Genomic DNA, 24,865 nt, shown 5'->3' with positions numbered 1-24,865 from the left:
GGTTTCAGCTTAGGTCATGATCTCCTGGTTTGTGGGTTCGAGCCCCAAGTCAGGTGCGCAGAGCCTGTTTGGGATTCTATCTCTCTCTCTCTCTCCCCCTCTCTGCTCCCCCCCGCACTCACATGCATGGACGCCCTCTCTCAAAATAAACATTTTTTTAAAACAGCTGTGTGATCTTATGCGAATTACAAAACCTCTCTAAGCCTCAGTTTTGTAAACTCTAAAATGGAGATAAGAGGACTACTGTTTCATAGCAAAATGGAGACATTTTTAAAATCTTGTTCAATGTTTGTTTATTTTTGAGAGAAAGAGAGAAAGACAGAGTATGAGCGGGGGAGGGACACAGGAAGAGGGAGACCAGAATCCAAAGCAGGCTCCAGGCTCTGAGCTGTCAGCATAGAGCTCAACGTGAGGCTGGAACCCACAAACCGTGAGATCATGACCTGAGTCGAAATCGGACACTCAACTGACTGAGCCATCCGGGCGCACCAAAATGGTGAAATTTAAATGTGAGCCCAGTGACTGACACATACCGGGAACAGTCACTAAATGTTAACTGAAATAATGCTGTCTTCACAATTACTGTCTTAAGGGCAGTCAGGGGTTGGGAACAATGGGAACTCCACGAGTTCTCCTAATGTCCCTCTGTCTTCACTTGGTGTCCACGTGAAGCTCTCAGCGCTCTGATTACACAAACCCTTCCCTGCCACCTCCAGGCCTCATGATATGGCCTCCAGCCAGCAGCTGGTCCCCAAACCGGACTTTCACATGACAAGTTTGTGCAAGTGCTTTGAAAATGAAAAGAGTTGGGGCGCCTGGGTGGCTCGGTCGGTTGAGCATCTGACTCTTGATTTCAGCTCAGGTCACGATCTCACAGTTTGTGAGTTCAAGCCCCACGTCGGGCTCTGCGCTGACAGTGCAGAGCCTGCATGGGATTCTCTCTCTCTCTCTCTCTCTCTCTCTCTCTCTCTCTCTTTCTCTGCCCCTCCATGCTCACACTCTCTCTCTCTCTCAAAAATAAATAAAAACATTTTTAAAAAGAAAATAAAAGAAAATGAGAAGGGTCACCAAAGCATAAGGCAGATAAGTGCTTGCACCTCCTGCTTTGGGGGTTTCCTTCTGCACCTGCACCAATTTTCACAAAAGACCTACAGCAGGCTGCCAAGCCCTCTGGAGCCTTTCGCACAGCCATTCAGGGTGAGAGCATATAAGAAGCCACAGGATTAACTGAGCCGGGGGCCAAAAGACACAGCTGTAGATCCCCGCCAATTCTCAGGCCAGAGGCAGGGGAAAAGATGCAAAGCCGGCACAAAAAAGGGCAATGTGGAGGGGAATGCTTCCAGGGACTACTGTCCCCTCCAGACTGCTGTTAGGTAACCCCCTCCCCATCCAACGTCCCCGAAGGATACAGGCTCCACCATGGAGGGCTGTCGCAATCACATCAGAAAACAAAACACAGGGGTGCCTGGGTGGCTCAGTCGGTTATGCGTCCAACTTCAGCTCAGGTCATGATCTCACAGCTCGTGGGTTTGAGCCCTACATCGGGCTCTGTGCTGACAGCTCCGAGCCTGGAGCCTGCTTTGGATTCTGTCTGTCTCTCTCTCTCTCTCTCTCTCTCTCTCTCTCTCTCTCTCTCTCAGAAATGAAAAAAACATTAAAAAAGTTAAAAACAAAAAACAGACCATTAAGCTACAGAAGCTGGGTGGGGTAGGGAAGAAAAGAAGGACCAAGGAAAATAGATGTCCAAGGAAGAACTCCGCTGGCCCAGAGGAATCTGAGTAGAGGGTCTAAGAAGAATGGACAAACCCATTTCCACAGCTCCTCTGTCTTTGCAATGGCAGGTCCCTTCTTCTAGTGTCCTCGTCCTAAGAGGCGGGAGTTGTTGGGCTTAGACAGTCCTACCCTCCAGGGTAGAAGTGGGGTCCAGGGCACTCCCCTTGCCTCCTGCCTGCTGACTCACTCACACTGATCTCACTACTGAGGAGGGCTCAGGTGGCCCCGCTCTCTCCTGTCCGGCAAAGCCACTGCCAGCAGAGGGTGCTGGTGAGCCCAGCGGAGAGACCCCAAGGGAAGGTGAACTTTTTGCAGCTCAGGCTGGTACCCATAGGGGCTTCACCTGGTACCCACAGAGAGGTCAGAGTGACCCATTTTATTCTGCGGTTTAGGCATAATAGTGAAACTGAAAGAAAGCATCAGAAATGTACTAGAACTTTCCTATAAATAACTTGCTGGTGAAAAGTCTACAGCACTTCTCAATATCCACAAGGCATAAGGAACATACTCAAAACAACCCCAACTGTTTGGCTCTCAGGCATATTTAACATGTATCATTCAAAATCACCGGGGTCTATTCTCTCCTTGTCGATCTGTCTCCTGTTCCGTCCAGCTTGAAGCTTCACAAGAGATAACTTTCACTAACAAACTCGTTTACACACTCCACATTTGGAGCTTTAGGTCCAGGAAGCTGGTGAAGGAAGATCCATCCGACATAAGGAAAAGAAGAAGGTTCAGCACTGGGCCCCAAGTGTCCTGATAGCCACATGGATGCTGTCTCAAGGGGGAAGTCATAAAAGGTTGCAAATAAAAATCTCTGGAGTCAGGGGCACCTGGGCAGCTCAGTCGGTTGAGCATCCGACTTCGGCTCAGATCATGATCTCGCGGTTCGTGGGTCCCAGCCTCGCGTCGGGCTCTATGCTGACAGCTCAGAGCCTGGAGCCTGCTTTGGATTCTGTGTCCCCCTCTCTCTCCACCCCACCCCTGCTTGTGCTCTCTATCTTTCAAAAATGAATAAACATTTTTTAAATCTCTGGAGTTGAATTTCAGAATGCCAGTGGGCAAATTAAGCCTCCATTTCCTTCTCTAGACAATGGATAAAACAGCAACTAACCTTATAGGCCTGCTATTACGGTTGAATTCTTAATCATGCTTTCTTAAGCACATGTAGAGTGCAGTGCTGAACACATAAGAAACTCTCAAAACAGCAGATATTAGTAGTAATGACAATTAATACCTCACATGCCCACAAACTAAGTACACAGGCACTTTTCATAGTCTTGGATTTATTCATCACATGCGTAGATTCTCTGTGGTTTCCTATAATTCTAAGTTTCTTTACTGAGAGAAACCCCAGTCTATCTCCTGACTATGGAAGTTATTCACTGAGAGGCAGATAACCATTTGATGTAGGTACTGAAGAAGAAATTCACGAATCAGGAAGGAGTAGAGGGTATTAGCCTCCTTAAATCTCTTCTTTAGGGCCATTTCTTTAGGGCCACTTCAGGCCACTTTGTAAGGACAAGTGATACGCACTCCTGGCCAGATTCAAGTCCACCCACTGTTTAAGATGCCAAGGAAAGGAAACATGGGTGTTTTACTTCCAGGGAGAAAGGAGTTCAACAGGTAAGACTGGTCGCTCTGTGGATCCCCAAGCAAACCTGTTGTGGTGCCATGTTCATAAACTCAAGAGTTTTGAGTCTGGCGTTGAATTCTACTTCATGAATCACCCAGCCAGTTCACATACAAAAGACACAAGGGAGGGGCGCCAGGGTGGCTCAGCGAAGTGTCTGGCTCTTGATTTTGCCTCAGGTCACGATCTCATGGTTTGTGAGATCGAGCCCCACATCAGGCTCTGCGCTGACAGCACGGAACCTCTGGGGAGGTACTCGGACACGGTCCACTCCCTCAGCCCCTCTCCCAATCCTGGGACCATCTGAACCAGGGTTACAATGCTTTCCTCTGCATTTTGATGGGAGACCTTCACCTTCAGACTAGGAAATAGCAAAGAGAAGGAGGGAGCCCAGCTGTGAACTGTTTGTTGCTCACCCGTCAGAGGATAAGAAGAAAAGAAGCATTGAGCAGTCCGGAAAGTTGGTGACAGATAAGATGTAATGATTATTTTAATTACATATCCCCATGCACACGCACACACACCCCGCCCACATTTCTCCTTGCTGCAGAATGGAGATTCTTGGTCTATGGAGCACCCAATAAGGGAAAACAGGAGCTAGGCACGACACCAGTGTCCCTGAGGGAGCCACGGGTCTGCCAGGGGCTCCCTGAAAAGAGATGCCACAGGCCAGGAACAGGGCACTGGGCTCTCCCTGTCCTGTTACTATTCACTGTTAAATTGTGTATTTGATGCTAGCTAGCTCAGGGATAACAGGAGGCTTTGGGCAACGGGGCACATTCCTCAAAGCCAGGTTCAAGACCACTCAAGTCAGAATCACTTTGGGATATGTGTTCACTGTGCAAATTCCTAGGCCCACCCCAGTCCACACCACTCAGAATTAGAAGAGCCCAGGAAATCTGCACACTGAACAAGTTATGCACACGATTCTGAAACCCATGCGATGCGGCCTCCCTGGTCTCCCAAGTGGGCTGTTCATCATCAAGGGACAGGAACACTTACTCATGCAAAATATTATAACTTATATATATTATGTTTCTTTTTATCTAACCCTTTTAAAACGTCTGTAATAAGCAAAACATTTAGTACAGCAGTGCACGCATATAATTTATATAAATATACACTGGTGGAGATAGCTCAGAAAATTTTCACTGAGACAGGGGTTTGCAACAAGGCTGGAGTATCGACTTCCGGTACGACGGCTTCTCGCCTCGCGGGGAAAGCAGGGAGTGGTCTCGGCAAACAGTGCTCTGAGCTCACAGGATTCATCAGTAACAAGCTGAGAAGAGAACTCTGGATTTTGACCTCCAACTGTGTCTCAACCCTGGAGTAAGAGGGAGGCAAAAAAATGCAGGGCAGGGCAAGCCGGAAGTGGAGTCCCTGCTTGAGCCCCCAGAACTGTCACCCACTCACATTCCTTCTTCACCCTGGCTATAGGAGGATGGGATTTCACCCGGCAGGAGGGGGGGGAAGCGAGGGAATGAGGTTTACCATCTGCCTGCCAGTTGTCCCAATCTAAATCCCAACTATGGCATCAGCAGAGTGAGCGTCGTTTGCTGAGCTATAATTAATATCCCCCTTTCTCGGGCAGGAAAGGAGAAACGCTGGGGTAGGAGAAACACTGAGCAGGTGACGGTTACACCTGCAGACAGTTCTGCTGACAGCGACGGAAGCAGCCAGGACTGCCAGCGAGGAACTACAAACTGGGAACTAGAGAAGGGAGGGGAAAGCAGGAACACCCACTTGCTTCCCTGCCCAGACCTAAAATAAGGTCCTTCTCCCTCCTATTCAAATGCCATGTGTGCTGTCTGTCCAAGACCAGGCCACCCCCCAAGGATAGGAGTACGTGGATCCAAGAAAGGAGAACAACAGGTGAGGGGCGGTCACTAACCACAGACCACGGGCATGAAAACGTCACACAATTAACAGATACAGAGGGGCTAGTCCGTGGCCCTCCCTCTGGAGCATAGTCACAGAATCCCACGATTACAGAACGCGAGAGGCTGGCAAAAACGTCTTAGATAGCTACTCATGCGCCCATTTACTCATTTAACAAATCTTTTCTTTTTTTTTTTGAAGGTTTATTTACTTATTTTTGAGAGAGAGCGAGCGAGAGCACACACACACACACGGGGGAGGGGCAGAGAGAAGAGAGGGAAAGAGAGAGTCCTAAGCAGGCTCTTCACGGTCAGCACAGAACCCAGTGCAGGGCTCGAACCCAGGAACCTTAAGATCATGACTTGGGCCAAAATCAAGAGTCGGGCGGACACTTAACCGACTGAGCCACCAGGCGCCCCTCCTTTAACCGATCTTTCCTGAGCACCTCCCATGTGTCAGGCACACACCAGTGAATGAAGCAAAGACAGTCCCCTGCTCTCATGGAGCTTAGTTAGGGCCCTAGTGGAGGAGACAGACGACAACCAGGTCAACAGATAAATACAGCGACAAGATGGGTTAGCGCCAAAATGGAAAATAAGCTGGGCAAGTGAAGGCCGGGGTTTACGTTGACTGACTTCTCCTGGCCACTGCGGACTTGTTCGTGGCTTACCCGAACCAAGTTCTCCAACCTACACACAGCTCTCCAGCAGCTCAAAACTCACCTTCCGCTCTCCTCACAGGTTTAGCCCGAGTCTGCTGTTGGCTGGCAGTCACAACGACATCTACTGTGTCCCACACACAGGGCCAAGACCTTCTTCCATTTTGTGTCATTTTGATCCTCACAGCCTCCATGAAAGAGGTACAGCTATCTCTATTCTTAAGGAAGGAAACATTCAGAGAGGGCAGGATTTTGCGAGAGCCCCAGAGCCAGTAAGTGGTAGAGCCAGAGCTTAATCGAAGGTTGTTCGGTTTTCAAAGCGTTCCTGGGTTCCCCAAGACGACCGCTGAGGGATCGTGTCTCTGCCCCCAGCACCGTACCACAGGGTCGGAGAATCTCTTCTTCTGCCATTATCCCTTGGATTTTTGCTGTGTGCAGGGTACTGGGTGGTCAGTACCTGAGGAGTCATCTCGTAAGAGGAAGGACTCAGTCTCTGTTCACTGCCCTCAAAACTTCTGCCATGAGAACACCTCAGGGGAGACAACTCTTATCAACAGTTGGCTAAACACTTATGGGCATCCATGCCTACGTGTGTGCGAGAGAGTTAAGAGAGAGAGAGAGAGAGAATCAAGATCATCTACTACACCTTCACCCCCAATCTACCTCCATTCAGTCTCTCTCACTACCTTTCCTCCATTTGTCCTACCTTTCCTTTCACTTACTGCTGTATTTCTCTTCACACACACACACACACAAAAACACCCGGAAGCCTGCCCATAGGCTTACGTGCCCCTCTCTCTCCAACGCCCGTCAGGCTCTGAGTTTAACTCAGATGCTAGGGGCTGGAACCTCTCTCTCCTCCAGGACACCTCCTCCCCTCTGCTTGTCACAAAGGGACATATTCACCAGCGAGCCACCGCACCACAGTTCCGGTACAGCCCCCCCCACCCCCCACCAGGAAAAAGCGCCCCACACCCGGTTTATCCTCACGTCTCCCCGGCAGTCTGCTCCAGTGGCCCTGGAGTCAGAGCAAAGTCCCAAGTGACTACACCTTGTAAGCAGTGAACGCACAGAGTCCGCACCCCCCAAATACCCCACTCACAGGTTCTCTCTCGCTGGAATGGAACTGTCGACACCCCAAAGGCACCGGACAGAATATTCCATTCTCTAGAGCACCTTTCTCTTGGGACCTCCAAGTTCTTTACCAACCTAAGTGATGTACCATGAGGGAGGAAAATTAACAAGCCCTGGCCAGTTACGAAGAGCGGGGAGAGCTGGACACATCCTTGGCAGACAGTAAGGCCCAGTCACGCGTTCCATCCATTCCGACCAAAGGCCACACAGCCTCGCCTGGCTGCACCCCTCTATCCCTTACCTTCAGCCTCTTGCGACAGCCCGCTCCTCCCTCCTGAGGGGCTGTCACTTGGCAAAGAACTACAACAGCCCCCGAACACGGGGGCCAGCCCCCCAAAGCCCTCCTGCCTCTGTGAAGAGCCCCGGGTCAACCCCGACCAGGCCAAGGGCCGAGTCCTCGTGTCCTACTTTCCAGGGGCCCCCTGCCACCTACTTGGCTCGTAGAAAGAACAGCTTCTTCCTCAGGGAGGAGACGTGGTAGTGACAGGCCTGCTTCACGGCCGTGCTGCAGGAGACCGTCTCCGAGCGCAGATTCTGTACCATGCTGGGCTCAGGGGAGGGCCCGCCACATGGCAGCTGGGACCTCAAGGGCTCGGGGCTCACTCCGGAGCTGCATGGACGTGCTGCTTTCGCAGCTCCTTCAGCTGTCCGCCGCAGCTCCTGCACGGGAGCCCTCCCGGCCCTGGTGTTCAGTCCCAGTCACAGGCAGGTGGAGGGCCCCGGGGAGGGAGAGCCTGAGGCTCCCTGTTACCAGGATCCCCTCTGGCTGCGGCCCAAGCCACAGCTCCGAACAGAGCCCCGCTCCGTCTTTCAACATCTGGCAAGGCTCTGGGCACTTGGTGAGTTTCCTCCTCTCCTTCGTCCTCCGCCAGGGAGGATGGGGCTGTACCTACATGTGATGTCAGCTGCTGGTGCCAGAGGGAGGGGGAGGGCCCGCGGGCACCGCTCCCAGAGGGTTTGCGACTGGGCTCCTTCCTCGTGGTGAGGGAGCTGGCCGAGAGGTCACCTGAGTGTCCACGGGGCCACGGGGAATTCAGTGCCCGGGCGGGTAGATGGAACTACACGGTGCTCTTGGAAATATGCTATTTGGGGCCAATTTGTGGGATCGGATCAGCAGAACTGAAAGCATCTTTCCTTCTACTAGGAGTCTATGGATTCTGGCGGCTAGACCTGAGGTGAAATTCCTGAGCCTGCACTCTGGCCTTTCTTTCCACCCCGGAGGCTTGCCCTGTGGCCTCAAATTCCATTACCTTGGTTCCTCCATTTGTTCGTTGACGAATTCCACAAGCATCTGCCGAGCACTTACGCTATGCCAGACAGAAGAGATATCGTTTCTGTCCTCCGGGGTCTCCTGGGCTAGGGGGAGACAGAGAAGGGAACCACACAGCACACACCAGGAGGCCAGTGCTGGACAGAACGAACCACAGCCTCTCAGACAGGGGTGAAAAAACATGCTCTCCCTTCCCCAACCGGAAGAAACAAGGGTGAGTTCTGGTGAGACACGGAAGACGTGGGCATCTTTTCAGCCCATCAGAGAAAAGGTGACACAGGCAACCCCCAAAGTGATTATACCCAAAGCTCACACTTATTGTCCGTCCACCTTCCTTGATCTTAGGAAATAATCTTTGTTCCTATTACGCGGAGAAAATAGATCCTGCTGCTATCAGCCTCCTCGCCTTCCCACCACATGGCGTGTGAACTCACCTGCATCCACAGCCATTATGGTCTGTCCAAGGCCAATCTGTTCACCTGTGATCTAGATCTATCTTTCCTTGCCTCCTCCGAAACCTTGCTTCCTTATCTTCAGTAGGTGGTACCAGCCAAGCTGACCAAGTCGGAATCCCAGAACTAACTGTGAGGACCTCCCTGCTCTCTCACACTCTAAATCCAATCCATCACCAAGTCCTGGACATTTTAGTCCTCTAAATGTATCCTGAATCCAGCTACTTCCCCCCCCACCACCACACACACACACCCCTATGACCACCATCTCAAATCCAAGCCACCAACATCCCTTAATTGGACTATTGTAACTGCCCCAGCTGATCTCCCTGCACCCGCCAGGGCCGCCTCCACCCTTTCTCCACACTGTAATCTTTCCAGGATGCAAATGTGATGCTGTCGCCTCCCTTCTTAAAGACTCTCAATTGCTTCCTGATGCTCTTGGCATAAAGACTCAAGTCCTGGTCATGGCCAACCAAGCTCCTGCCCCATTTCATCTCATCTCATCCCACTGCTTCCTGCTCACCTGTTCTGAACTCAACCATTCCACCCTGGCCCCGCCCCCTCTGTCTGGGGCCAGTTTCTTCGATATACTCTCTCCTGGGACCCTTCCTTTAATGCACACACCCAAGTTTGTACTTTCTAAGCCATACCCTCAGGTGCGTTAATACTGTCTCCTCGACAAGCCTGGAAACTCGGTGAATACCTACTGCACAACTGGTAAGTGTTTGTTGAGTGCATCAATGGATGATGTCCTCTCTGAAATTCACATCCTTGACCTGTGGGTTTCCACTTCGTAGATTTAAAGCATGCTTGTGTCTCCCTATATTAAAACAAAAATTCTCCCCAATCACCCCCGCTTTCTCCTCTAGCTTTCATCTCTATTTCTCTTCCTCCCAGGGAAACTCCTGGAATAAATTCTCCATGTTCAGTCTCTTCTCCCTTCCTTCCCATACACCCTTCTAAAACTAATTGGTGGTTCCCAGTGACATCCTAACGGCCACTGCAGAAGATCCTGTTTAGTGCTTACCTTCCCTATCTCTTTCCTCTTGGATTCTTCCTTCTCACCTCTGTATTTCTGTCTTTTCTACTTACTGGGCAATCTTTTGCAAATTCCGTCTTCCTTTGCCTTCTGCTTACACTCTGCTGATCCTGACTCTTGCCTCGACTACAATCTCATTGCCAAACAAGTAGTTTTAGTCCTGTCTCCTGAGCTTCAAACAGGTGCAGGCCACTGGCTAGTGTATCTACCTCTCCACCAACACGCTCGACGTGTCTAAATTAAATCCACTATCACTTCCACACTTCAAATTCTTCCCCCTTTACTCAGTATTTTAATAACAATAATATATTAATAATCAGAGCAAGCACCTGTAAAATACCAGGCACTATTCAAATTGTTGTAGACGACACACACATACGCACGCTCCTCCCAATAACTCATGAAGTATGAACTATTATTATACCCATTTCATAGATGAGGAGACTGAGGCACAGAGGTGAAGTGGTTTGCCCAAGGTCACACAGCACGCAGTTGGAAGCATAATCAGAACCCAGGTAGGCATTAAACCTGTGGATATGCTACCTTTTATTTGCTGCTCCCACTAGAAACCTTAGGCTCACACTAGGTACCCTTCCTCAACCCAGATGTAGATAAGCTTTGCCAAACCTACTTAACAAACTTCTTCAATTAGTTCCTCCTTTTCCGTTCTCACTACCATTAATTCAGAAATGTGCCCATCTGGTCTTGGCTTAAACATCACCAGGTCAATAAGGTGACCCTTCCCGCTTAAGAGTTGTCCTAAAAAGCCTTGGTCTGCTGTATCACTCTTTTTCCTTTTCTTTATAGCCCTTGTTACCATTTGGTGCTTTCTTATTCACTTGTTTGTTTATATCTGTGTCCACTTGCTATAACATAAGCATCAAGAGATGGGGGACAAGTTACCTGTTCATGGCTGTGGCCCCCAACATTTACAAGACTAGCTAGCTGATAGTATGTGCTCAATAAATGCTTGTTAAATGAGGGAACGATTAGGTAAATCATTGTCAGTTTCCTTCCTTGTCTGTCTGCTTTCAACGAAGCCCCTTAAATCCATCTCTCCCACTAGGACCAAAGTGACTTTTGCCACAAGAGTATCTGTAAGTGATCTGGGCACCCCTTCATCAAAACCTCTCCCTCATTTCTCCTCCCCTATAAGGAAGCCCACTCTGTCACAGAGGGCTGTGGCAGGACCAGCACCTGTCTACCTGTGCAAAGATGATTGCTAGCCACTCACTAGCCACTCCCCTCCTGGGACATGATCGGCAGCGATACCGAAGTATCTGAAGTCCCTGAACATGCCTGGCTTTCTCACGCCTCCCTGCTTATGTACATCTTGTTCTGTCGCCTGCGAATGCAGCCCGTGTGACAGATTCCTACTCATCTTGTAGCTCTCAGCGAGGCACATCTCCTTCTGTGGAGTCTTTCTGGATCCCTCGGGCTCCTCCTCCCTCTTCCCTGCTCTCGCCCCAAGCACAGTAGCTGTGCTACTCTGGGGCAAATCTGGTAGCTCCACTGAGCCTCCGTTTCTTACACTCTAATGTGCAGGTAATAACAGCATCTATTTGACGGGGCTGTTGAGAGGACTGCATTTCAAAGTCTGTGCAAGACGCATGGCACAGGGTTAGACGCGTTAAGTGAACAAATTCTTCCGTGTTATTACTGTATACAGAATTCCGAGTCCATTATAAAACATGACATTATAGGTGTGTCTCACCATGAGACAACAAGGTGCCCAAGGGGAACTACCAGGCTTTCATCTATTTATTCTTAGTGTCCACATCTGACATTTTACAGGTGATCAATATCCTACGTGTTCTTTCTGTCTCTGCTTCTTCAAGGACAGCAGAGTATATACAGATCCGCTAGGAAACAGAGTGAAATCTCACATCATCAGCTACCACTCACTAAGCACCTGCTAAGTACCGAGCACCTTACACATATTATCTCATTTATTTCTTTCAAGGAAAGACTTTCATAGATGAGTAAACGAGGGTGAGTAAAACTGCTAAGTAAGGTGCTTTTAAAAATGCAGTTAATAAGGAAGAAGGTTAGTCGAACACCTAAGTGGGTCTGACTTCAAGGTCTGGGTCTGTCTTTCTAGGACACCACACAGCCCGCCAGCGAGGAAACCTCTCTATCCATCTCACAGCCTGGACTCTAGCAGGCTCCCCAGTATCTTAACAAGGGTTTGGGGCGCACGTGTCTGCACGCAGAAATGGATACGTGAACGCACACAGCCTGGCCTCAGCGCTTGGTTAGTCCCCTGCCCTGTCTAGGTCTCAACCTTCCTACCACTGAAAGGCTTCCTGGTCGACCGAGACCACGTTTTGTTGAAACTAACATTGTGTACATAAAACGTCCTTAGTAAAATAGCTCCTTTTTCTACAGCCCTGGCTGTTTGACAGTTCCTGCCATTCTGTGAATGTACCAAATATAGATCTGGCAATGTGAGGAACCCTGACAACTGGTCCAGTTTGGGCTGAACCAGGGAACCAATTTTTTTTAAGTGTACCCCTGGCTTTACCCTAGAAGCATGAAAATGGATCTATGCCCCACATTCAATGACACACACACACATACAGACTTTGGGAAAGCTGGATCTATTCTGCTTTCTTTCCACTAGAAACCTGAGGGCATTATTCCTATCTCTGAGACAATCCTCATTTCCAAAAAGCTGATTCTCTTCCTCAAATCAACTTTTCTTGATGCACACCTGCCCAGGAAATGACTTCCTCCCTGTACCCACCCACCCTCTGCCCCTATCACAGTTCCAAAGGCTTTTTTCTTCAGGAATCAACACTGATGTGAATGAGAAGAAAAATTCTCAGAAGCCCTAGGACTTGGACAGCACACCAAGGCATTTCCCCCTTTGCTGTCATGTAGACATTTGTTAAGCTAAGTAGGACAGCTAGTTTATCTCTAAATATTGTATCTATTCTGAACCTCATACAAAAGAAAGGAAAAGTGATGTTTTATTTAACCAGTTGAAAGTATACCTCACCCAGACTTCAAGCTATACTACAAAGCTGTAATCATCAAGACAGTATGGTACTGGCACGAGAACAGATACTCAGATTAATGGAACAGAACAGAGAACCCAGAAATGGACCCACAAACGTATGGCCAACTAATCTTTGACAAAGCAGGAAAGAATATCCAATGGAATCAAGACAGTCTCTTCAGCAAGTGGTGCTGGGAAAACTGGACAGAGACATGCAGAAGAATGAACCTGGACCACTTTCTTACACCATACACAAAAATAAACTCAAAATGAATGAAAGACCTAAATATAAGACAGGAAGCCATCAAAATCCTCGAGGAGAAAGCAGGCAAAAACCTCTTTGATCTTGCCCACAGCAACTTCTTACTCAACACGTCTCTGGAGACAAGGGAAACAAAAGCAAGAATGAACTACTGGAACCTCATCAAAATAAAAAGCTTCTACACAGCGAAGGAAACAATCAGCAAAACTAAAAGGCAACTGACAGAATGGGAGAAGATATTTGCAAATGACATATCAGATAAAGGGTTGGTATCCAAAATCAATAAAGAACTTATCAAACTCAACGCCCAAAAAACAAATCATCCAGTGAAGAAATGGGCAAAAGACATGAATAGACACTTCTCCAAAGAAGACATCCAGATGGCCAACCGACAGAGGAAAAAATGCTCCACATCACTCATCATCAGGGAAATACAAATCAAACCCACAATGAGATACCACCTCACACCTGTCAGAATGGCTAACATGAACAACTCAGGCAACAACAGATGTTGGCGAGGATGCGGAGAAGGAGGATCTGTTTTGCACTGATGGTGGGGATGCAAGCTGGTGCAGCCACTCTGGAAAACGGTATGGAGGTTCCTCAAAAAATTAAAATAAAACTACCCTAGGACCCAGCAATTGCATTACTAGGTATTTATCTAAGGGATACAGGTATGCTGTTTTGAAGGGACACATGCACCCCCGTGTTTATAGCTGCACTATCAACAATAGCCAAAGTATGGAAAGAGCCCAAACATCCATCGATGGATGAATGGATAAAGAACTTGTGGTATATATATACAATGGAGTATTACTCGGCAATCAAAAAGAATGAAATCTTGCCATTTGCAACTACGTGGATGGAACTATATGGAGGGTATTATGCTAAGTGAAATTAGCCAGAGAAAGACAAAAATCATATGACTTCACTCATATGAGGACTTTAAGAGACAAAACAGATGAACATAAGGGAAGGGAAACAAAAATAACATAAAAATGGGGAGGGAGACAAAACATAAGAGACTCTTAAATACGGAGGGCAAACAGAGGGTTACTGGAGGGGTTGTGGGATGGGGGAGGGGCTAAATGAGGAAGGGGCATTAAGGAATCTACTCCTGAAATCACTGTTGCACTATATGCTAACTAATTTGGATGTAAATTTAAAAAAAACTTAAATTAAAAAAAGAAAAAAGAAATATAATTCTGTAAAAGAAAAAAGAAAGAAAGAAAGAAAGAAAGAAAGAAAGAAAGAAAGAAAGAATACCTCATACTTAAGGATTAGAATTTTTTTTTTTTAATTTAAAAAAAATTTTTTTTTCAACGTTTATTTATTTTTGGGACAGAGAGAGACAGAGCATGAACGGGGTAGGGGCAGAGAGAGAGGGAGACACAGAATCGGAAACAGGCTCCAGGCTCTGAGCCATCAGCCCAGAGCCTGACGCGGGGCTCAAACTCACGGACCGCGAGATCGTGACCTGGCTGAAGTCGGACGCTTAACCGACTGCGCCACCCAGGCACCCCAAGGATTAGAATTTTTATCTGTGAGGCAGAAGCAATCAATGTTAATTTTTTTTTTTTTTTTTTGCCTGCTCTATGAAACTATCCTTCATCTGATAATTGACCACGTGGTTTGGAGAATTAGGAGCAGCCACAGAAGAGGGTCCATATTTCCCACCGACTTGACCATTTTCAATCCATAATACCTGCTCTGTGGCCTCCCATGGAAATTCTCAAGGGTAAATGACATTCCACTAAGGCTTGGCCTCTGTAGGAAATGCCGCCATACCCAGCAGAGGGCGCTGTCCATTCAATGGGGCCCAGAGTGAGGAGCAGGAAGTGGGATCCCCACCACAGCTGAAAATCTCCCCAGGGTCTGGATCTCACGCTTGCCCCAGGCCAGGATAACTGCAGACCAAAATCCAAAACACCCCAGAGAGTCTCTTAATTGGGTAAAAACATATTATAGAAAGGATTAGGGGCAGGGCGTAAGGGTTTGTTCTGAACTGAGACTGGTGATTAATTAGCACTCTGGGGACTTGTTCTCTCCAGGAGAACCAACTGGATGAGAAGAAAAGAAAAAGACTTCCTTCAGAATGGCCATCGTGGAACACATACCAGTCCTGAGCTTCTGGGAGGAGGGGGTCCGCAGAGATCACCATGGGAGCCATACTTCTGATCAGAGCTTTGTTTCCTGTACTGCCCAAGGGGAGCTGAAGAGTTTAGGGGCCTTTCAGGGGGCCAGGGATGGGAAGGCCCAGGGAAGACATCCGAGGACTTTTCTGGGCAGAGGTTCAGACTGGAGAACCTTTGCAACATTTCATTTGGTTGAGGAAGTGGGTAGAGAAGGAGCTAGAATATGATTCATGTCAACGTACAACCCCAAAGAGCAAACGAAAGACAGAGCTCTCTCTAATGCTCAGGTAGTCATGTCCTGGAGTTAAGAGATGAAGTTTGCCTCGGGAGAAACGTTTTAGAGCCTGCAACTCACGGCCTATTCCTCTCTCCCAGGACGGGTCGGGACACTTCAGGAGATGTGCGATGTCCAAGCACAAGGGAAGGGAGTTGAGCCAGGGGGACTCCACGGCCCCCTTTTTCAAATTTTTTTTTCTTTAACATTTATTTATTATTGAGAGACAGAGAGACACAGAGCGTGAGCAGGGAAGGGGTAGAGAGAGAGGGAGACAGAATCTGAAGCAGGCTCCAGGCTCTCAGCTGTCAGCACAGAGCCTGAGATGGGGCTCGAACTCACAAACCGCGAGATCATGACCTGAGCCCAAGTCGGTCGCCTAACCGACTGAGCCACCCAGGTGCCCCCACAGCCCCCTTTTTGTAAATTTTTTAATTTTTTGTTAATTTTGAGAGTATGGTTGATGAAACCCAGAAATCACTGACAAGAGAGTGTATGGGCCACTGGAGAGACAGAGGGAACTGCCATCAGATGGCAACTGAGGAAGCATCTTAACAAGATTGATTAGTCTTTACCCCTGGGGGCCCCCTGCCTCCTATCCCCTCAGTTTGAATTGATGAGCTAAACTGATACTTGAGGACTAGGGCAGAACCCATACAACTTTATAATGCAAAGAGATCTATGAAAGGATTAGCAAGGCCCCACCCTCTCCCCAGGAGACAGTCCCCTTTTGATCCACTACGAGCTGTAGCTTGAACACTTCTATTGAGGGGATAGTACGCGTCTCTGCAAGGCCTATACCGTTACAGTCCAGCTGTAACCACAGAATTCTTCCTTACCCAGAGCTGAAATGCTTCTCGCTATGACCTCTCCCGCTCTAGCTCTATTTCTTAGGCTTCCAAGTATTTAAAGGGCAGTTGTTAGAGTCACTGAAACCCTTCTCTTTTCCAGGCTAAGCCATTTTCCTTCAACTGGTCCTTATCATACTATGTTGTCATCGCGATCCTTCCTTCCAGATTCTTAATGTATCAATACATGTATTTCCAAAGAACTAGACACGATACACCAGATATGGTCAAACCAGTACAGACCAGGAAGATCTTTTTCTCTTTCTAATCCATGCTCCACACTTCCATGAATGAATTCGGACTTTCAAAGATCATCTGGTCCCTGTGTCATCCTATTGGTTCGTAATTTTGCTGGTAGATAAAACCCCCAGGTTCTTCTTCACATGAAATCCTGTCAAGGTAGGCTCCCTGTGGCAATCCTATAGGTAAGCAACTACCCTAGGGGCACCTGGGCGGCTCAATCGGTTAAGCGCCCGACTCTTGACTTCAGCTCAGGCCATGATTTTCATGGTTCTTGAGGGCTCAGTGACAGTACAGAGCCTGCTTGGGATACCTCGTTCTCTGCCCCTTCCCTGCTTGCTCTCTCTCTCTCTCTCTCTCTCAAAATAAATAAACTTAAAAAAAAAAAAACTATTCTACTATAGATTTATAAGCACATAATATAAATATAATGGCACATTTCCTTCAAAAAAAATCTTGTCATTGGCGCCCACGGTTCCATCTGAAATACTAAACCCTGAGCCTGTCATCCTTGGTCTTCTCTCTCTTCCCTCTCAGCTGACTGTCTGCCAGAAGTCTGATAAATGACATAGAAGTACCTTCTCCTTTCTCATTCAGTTTGTTGACAAAAACCAGAGCTGGACCAAAAGCAGAGCCCCGCGGCATGCCAACTGAAACCCCCCTCTCGTCAGCATCAGTGCGGTCAACGTGCCCTGGCACAGTTTCACCCGCTACAGCGGACCCCTGTCCGCCGCGCACGGGCACTACGGGACGACTGGTAGATGCCGGCTGGTGCTCCCATCCTCAGGGTTTAACGAGTCAGACCCCAAGAGCCTCTCCCCCCTCCCTGCCCCCTGCCTATCCACCCTCATTCACCTCTGACATCACAGTCCACCCTTACCCCGGTGCTCTGCCGCCCCCAATGCCACACACGGCATGCCAGGCCACGCGGCTCTTCTTCAGGCACCATCCACCCGGCAACCCAGCCGCTAAGATGTGCCTCAAGCCAAGTCCACGCTGAGGTCCTCCCGGGATCTCTGATTGGCCACCTACTGGCGTTGCTCCTTGCCGAACACCAAAAGCCTTTAGAGCCAGTCCCTTGGTGCTATACCCTCTCACTTCCCGGACGAATGTCCTGTCTTCCCGGCCAGTCTGAGCACAGACGTCTGGAAGCCTCCTCCCACCCTGCCTTTGCCCACGGTTCTCCAGGCACCGGAAGGACGATCATGCGCAAACATTTCAGCCCACCGCTCCCCCCACTCTTGGCCTTACCTTTCTTCCCGTGCTCGAGGACTCAGGAACCTGCTGGAATCATCGTCGTGGCTGCTCTGCTGGCTACTCTGCTGGCTGCTGCAGAAAGACACAGGATGTGAGCCGTTAACTTCTTTCTCAACCCTGGGGGAGGTCAGCTCAACTCCACAGCTTGACAAAGAAACGGGGTTACAAAATTTTAAAGACACAAGTTCCCCCATGTAACTAACTCTGTACACAGAGAGTGTACTGACAGGCAATAGACAGGAGAAAGGATACAAATGTAATGCAAACTCCACCCAGCTCATTTGAGGCAGAAGTGGAAAATCTCGACCTGTTGCCTTATTCTTCCTTGGGGACCTAATCTCAGTGAGCAAATCCCTCCAGTACTTTTTAGACGTGGGCTTCTTAATCCATATGTCGGGGGGGGGGGGGGGGGGGGGGGAGAGTTCCAGTAGGGAGAAAGACCTGATGGGGGCAGGGGTCACCAGGCCTGCTTCTCTTCCTCCTGGGAAGGCCAAGGAGGGATTAGAGGGCAGAGTCCCTCCACCCCAGCCCAAGATGATTCAAGTTCACAGAGCTCTTTAAAATGCTTACGCTGAAGTTATAGTAGATGGAACTCGGCCACCTTTCATTTCACTTGAGAGAGAAAAGCTGTTCAGACATCTTATGACACTAACTGAACATATGAACAAATAATTTTTATTTTTTTTAGCTAATCCAAACATCTGATCAGCAGTCCATAAACTACAGCCCCCCACCCCCACCCCCCAGGCCAAATCTGAAGTTGCCTGTTGTTTTTTTCTTTTACGGTCCCTTGAGAATGGTGTTTAAAAAAAAAAATGATTGGGGGGGGAAACTCAAAACAAGAATACTATTTCATGACACATGATGATTATATGAAATTCAAATTTCATAATCATTAATAAAGTTTTATTGGCACACAGCCATACCTGTTCATTTACATATTATCTATGGCTGCTGTTTACCTACAATGGCAAACTGAATAGTTAAGGCACCACTGTAAGTTATGCAGTGAGCTCATTAGACCCACAAAACCTAAAATATTTTATCTGTCCCCTAACCAAAAAAATTAGCAAACCCTGTGCTTTGCATTGATTTTATTAATGGTAAATTCCTATTACCATAAATGTCGCTATAACTCAGGCTCCAGTATAACCAAAATTGTTTTCTTGTTCTGATGGATTGCTCACCACTGAAAAATTAATTGATCTCCACAGAGCATATTCCTTCCACTAGATCCCCAGGACGCTGAGCCTCTGAACAGTCTTGTAGGGTAAGGGCTTGTTCACTCCCAACCAAAGAAGCACATAATTTTATGTGTGTGTGTGAGGGAAGTTATAACCATGCTCTTATATTCCATTCTTTCAACAAGAAGTAAATGAACTTAGAAGCAATTGATAACAAGTTTTCAAACACATACACCCCCTAGAAATCAAAACAGCACCAAACACAGAGCCTCCACTTGCCTGGCAGAACTGAAGTGTGTATACCAGCCTTTCCTCTCTCATTTACTCTACACCTAGCACTTTTTTGCCACTTACTTGTTCACTGTGGAGTGGCTACTCATCACACCCCCTTCCCAAGGTCTCAGAGACTTGCCTGTTAAAAACTCCTCATCGCAAAACTGTGCTATAATGTTGTTGACCGTGGGATTTCTTACATTGGGACTAACTTGCTATAATGCATCACGTACCGTCTCCTACGTAACCTGGAATGTGGTCTGTACTCCAGCAGGCAACTCACAGATGGTCGCAACAGAGCAGACAGCTCCAAAGGCAAGGATTAAGAGAGGAATACCAGCCTATACCACTGGCAGCACACGGGAGGAGAAGCAGAAGGGAGGGGGTCTGGAGCCCAGTGTTGGGCACTAACAGCCAATGGGGCTCAACCAACCCAAAGGACCACGATCAGCATCGCAGCCTCTTCAAGGAAGAGACTGTGCTTGGCTCCATTTAAGCTAGTCTTCCTTCTCACCCTACCCGCTCTCTGGCAATCAAAACTTAAAGTTAAGCTAATACTGGGGCTCCCAGAATGAAAGGATGATGTACCGGGGTGTCAGAAAAAGGATTCAGAGCTGTTATTAGCAAGCTGTCTCACTAGATGGCACTGTTGCCTTTGAAGTCAGAACTTCATCCATCCAACGCTTCTGAAATTCAAACTAGAACCAACATTCTGGTGCCCCCTCTTGGCCTTGCCGTGGCTCAGGAAGCAGTTCGGACGGTGGAGACGAAAGCGACAATGGATCACCTTCAACCTGTTTGTTGGTTCTAAATAACCAAGAAATAACCTACACGCGCTAGACAAGTATTGACGTAAACGGCCTCCATGTGCACATGTGCCGACAAGAGGCGGCATCAAGGCAGCGATGAAGGTCTAGACTCTGGAATATGCTGCCGGGGACGGAATCCAAGCTCCTCGCTTCCTAGTTATATGACCCTGAGCAAATTACCTAATGTCATTCTCCTTACCTACAAAACGGAGATAGACGTTGATGATAGTTCTTATCCCATAAAGCTGTTGCGAAGATTGAAGAATGAACATATGTGAAGTATGGGGAACAGTGAGTGCCTGGCGCACGTTAAATGCTGTACATAACTGCTATTATTATTATGTGTTAAGGCATCGTTTTGTGGGTCACGGACAACGAAGACATCAATCGGGTTAAGGATCCTGCTCTCAAGGTGTTTAGAATCTGGAACGTAAGAGTCGACGTAAGCAACTACCTTTCAAAGCAAACATCGTAACTCTTGGAAGTAAACACTAAATGCTACAGAAACATAAACTACTTGGGGCCAGGAAGAGAAGGAGTGGCTGGATGACAAGGGTTTCAGCGCGGACACTTGAAATTCAGATAGATCCAGGACAGACAGAACTGAAGAGAAGGACATTCTATTTCCGTTCCATTTACCACACACTTATCATGTACCAGGCACTGTGCTAGGAGACAAGGACACAGAGGCACAGATAGTCACCATGCACTGCGGTGTGGCCACTCTACAAAGATGGACGAAGGGCAAATGGCAGACACTTCTGTTGGGGGCAGGCGGGGACCACGTCAGACAGGTGGACGCTGAACAGGAGGGACTGCACATAAATCCATGGCGGCGGCAGCCACAGGGTGCACAGGGTGCTTCCTCCTTTACAGCTCCCAGGAGGGGACTAGTCCTGTCTCCTCCTGTTCGTTCTTGGAACTCGTTTTTCGACAGTCTTAAGTAAGTGAGATGGATGCCAAGCACTCCTCCGCTCAATCCCCATGAAATAATATTGTTGGGCAGAATCTCCAGAGATTGAGATGTTGCCTCACCCTCTCACATAAACTCTTTCCATTCTTCTCTTAAATGAACCTGATTCCAATGAAAACAGAGCTCCTGGAAGAGGGGCAGCTCATCTTGCTCCCTGAATGAAATCTATCAGTATCCTGAGGTCACGGAAAAAGCGACCACCAGAGTAGGGTGTTTCCGGAGTTATGGAATGCCAGAGGTCAAGGGCCACATCCCCAACCTCTCCATTTTAAGGGAAGGCCTTGGTGACACTGAGTGCCCCATCTGGGCTCTACAGCTTAAAGTGAAGAAGAACTTGGAAGAAGTCCAGCAGGGGGCACTAACAGATAAAAATGTTAGAAAACCTTAAAAAAACAAAAACAAAAACAAAAACAACCAACTCTGAACAAAGATTTGGATCTAGGCTCTAGGTGACTGAATATAGGCTTACCATGGAAAGGAAAGAAATTTGTACAGGCAACTGTTTGCTATTCCCCCAAGACGGCTAAAGAAGTAAATCCCTCCTGTTGTAAATTCAAGCTTTAGATGAAAACCACTGTATAAATTAAATTTTGAAACACTAGAGTGTGTTACTAAATCAGGTGAGGAAGCGGCTTCTTTAAATTCCAGAATATTCCGAAGGGACACCAGCTGAAACAAATCAGATCCGTAATCCTGCTTTTATTCTCCACCAGCAAACTAGTGCTTGGAGCTTATCCTCGAAGGTCATATCAAACCAGTAACATTAGCACAAGCTGGGAAAAATACGTTGTAATCTGAGCCAAAGCACACCTCAAAAGAGAGAAGATCATAGACAATGGCCAGGAAGCTCCGCGGTGCAGGCTGGGTAAATCCCATGATTCCACTGATCTCCCTTCCTCCCTCCCCCAACCCAGAACACCTGCAGAAAGCACAGGCTAAACCCACAAGCCACCAGGAAGGTGTCCTTTTGCCCTCTGGAAAGTACAGCTTCCCTGATAGGGAGACTCAATTTGCCATCTTTCCTGAGTGGGTGCTTCATATGCAAAACAGCTTTCTCTCCCAGACAATACTAAAGGGGTCATGGCCTCCTAAGCCCAGAGTGGGTTTTGAGAGACTGGGGGGGATTCCAAGCAGGTACAGGGAGGGGCAAGCTGTTATTTCCAGAGCCTAATGGAAACCATCCATTTACCCACACTATGGCTGTACAGTCTATTTATCAAATTTCTTTGCTTTCGGCTGTAACCAGAGCAATCTAGAGTGTTACCTCATGCTAACTGGAAGCTTCAAGACTCAGAGTGGCTTTGATTGATATATGTCTTTGATATGGGGAGAGAAATTATTTTCGGCAGTGGATGTAGTAGGAAGAGCACAGAGAAAGACCAACCTAGGTTTGCCCTGGCTTTATTGGCCCTCTGCTTTGGCCAAGTCCCTTACCCTCTTTTAGCCTATTTCCCCCCAAATTAGAGAATGGTGTTGAAGATTAAGCGGTGAGTCATCCAATCACAATATCTGAGTTCAGGATTTAGAGTCAGCGGGACACAAGTTCTAGTCCTGACTTTGCCACTTAGCAGGACGACATTGGGTAAGTTATTTAACTTTTCTAAGTGTCAGATGTGGGTATACCACATACCTTAAATGATTGCAGTGAGGATTAGACACAGGAGAAATCATGTATACAAAAAGTGTCTAGGGCAGTATCTGAGCTTTGGTGGGTGTACCGTCAATGGTGGACGTCAACTGTATTCAATATTCAGTTAGTTTGGCAGGTAAATTTTTTGAAGCATCCAATGCATAGGAGGAAGAGAGGAAGAAAGACACTGATGGTCAAACTTTTGAGAGCCACTGACCTGAAAAGTAGGGTCACCTGACAAAAGAGAAGGCTGCATTTTCATGCTGAATTCTATTCACCTGTGTAATGGCTCTGGCATTTTCCATTTTGGTGTGAGTAGGAAAGGTGCACGGGGGAAGAAAAGCAGGTGGCAAAGAAGTAGAGAATGCAGGGGAATAGTCTGTCATTTGGCAAATGAATACGGGCAAGTCTAATAATAGAAAATAAGTAAACAGATGTGATTTGGGGCACTGCCAATGACTGCCAGCTTCTTACACAGCATACCTGAATGTTCTCAAAAATTACTTAGAAAATAACACACTGGGGGCGCCTGGGTGGCTCAGTCGGTTAAGCGTCCGACTTCGGCTCAGGTCATGATCTCGCGGTCCGTGGGTTCGAGCCCCACGTCGGGCTCTGTGCTGACAGCTCGGAGCCTGGAGCCTGTATCGGATTCTGTGTCTCCCTCTTTCTCTGACCCTCCCCTGTTCATGCTCTCTGTCTCAAAAATAAATAAATGTTAAAAAAAATTTAAAAAAAATAAAGAAAATAACACACTCTGCGTGAAGACTGACAATTTGTCCACAAAGTTAGCAGGAAGGGATCTGTGTAATGGCTCCCATGGAAATTCGCAGCTGGGTGGGGTGGATGGTCAAAGATTCAGGGATACAGAATTTAGCTAAATATCTTTCAACTCATTACAACTCATTCCTTGGCCCTTCTCCAAACTTGCCAGGTTAGAGTCTGAACACGTCCAGGAATGTGTGGGGTTTTTTAAATTTATCTTTATTTATTTTTTAATATTCTCTACACCCAATATGGGGCTCGAACTCATGACTCCCAGATTGAGTTGCACGCTCTTCTGGCTGAGCCAGCCAGGAACCCAGAGGAATGTGTATCTTTCAAGTGCTTCCCAGTGATTCTGATGGGCAACCTAGATGGAGAACGCAGTGGACTCCACGCTCACTGCCTCTACTTCCTCACCTTTGCCTCGTGGATTAGTCCACTAAATCTGGACAGCACCCCCACCCTTCCATGCTTTCATCCACCAGGACCTCCATTACTGCCAGGCCAATGACAGCTGTTATGTCCTAATCTTATTTGACTACCCAGGCAGGTCTGCACTATTGTTCCCATTCTTCAAACTTCACCCTTCTGCCTCGTATGGTACCACCCTCTCCTGGTTCTTGGGTTTTGTCCTACTTTTGCTTTTCTCTTCTTTTTTCGGGAGCTTCATGGACTCTTAGTTTCTGTTTCAGCCACTCGTTTAATAAATTATCAAATACCAACTGTAGCAGGCATTGTTTGGCAATCTCGATCCCGAGTGTAGAGTAGAAAACAGATGAGATCCCCATTCTCAATGAGTTTACATTCTGTTTGGGTTCCTTCCTCTCCCAGCTTTATGCCAGGGGACCCTGAGTTTTGTGAACCTGTTATTACCAAAATACTGTGCAATAATATTATACATTCATGGGGGATGATTTATAGCTCCCACCGATTCTCAGATAGGCCTGTGACCCACAGAAGAATCCACCACAATACCTCTCTGGGGAATCGTATCCACACCAAACTTTCAGTTATGATGGATATACTGATGATTCCCAGAGACAGCAGGGCAGAGGACTGAGCCGTCTCTAGTCACGTGTGGCTATTTAAATCTACATTCATTAAAAATTGAGTTCCTTAGTCATACTAGTTATATTTCAAGTACTCAACAACTACACGTGGCCATGTGCTTCTGTATTAGATAGTGCAGACATAGAACAGGTCCATCATTGCAGAAAGCTTTATTAGACAGCACGGAGGTTCCCCAATCAAACCCAGGATCTGAGCTCCAGCTCTGTCACTTCTCATCAGAGTCACTGAGACCCGCCTATTTCTCTCTACATTCCTATCACCTCACCTGTTAAGATGTAACTCCATACAACTGGTTTGAGGATGGAG

The 24,865-nt window shown here is 47.7% G+C and overlaps 1 protein-coding gene across 6 annotated transcripts in view; it reads right to left on the bottom strand.

The window, feature by feature from the left end:
* Positions 1-24,865, bottom strand: part of GRAMD1B (GRAM domain containing 1B) — a 246,578-nt gene that overhangs the window by 120,056 nt on the left and 101,657 nt on the right. For 5 of the 6 annotated variants that reach the window (XM_047877602.1, XM_047877610.1, XM_047877598.1 and 2 more), the window contains exon 2: positions 17,852-17,929. In XM_047877602.1, the coding sequence (XP_047733558.1) occupies positions 17,852-17,929 (78 nt within the window). Of the gene's footprint in view, positions 1-7,890; positions 8,433-17,851; positions 17,930-24,865 lie in introns of those variants that run through there. The other variant, XM_047877609.1, reaches the window with a different exon arrangement.

The sequence above is a fragment of the Prionailurus viverrinus genome, chromosome D1, assembly GCF_022837055.1.
Source record: "Prionailurus viverrinus isolate Anna chromosome D1, UM_Priviv_1.0, whole genome shotgun sequence".
Classification (NCBI taxonomy): domain Eukaryota; kingdom Metazoa; phylum Chordata; class Mammalia; order Carnivora; family Felidae; genus Prionailurus; species Prionailurus viverrinus.
This window is presented reverse-complemented; position numbering and strand designations above follow the sequence as displayed.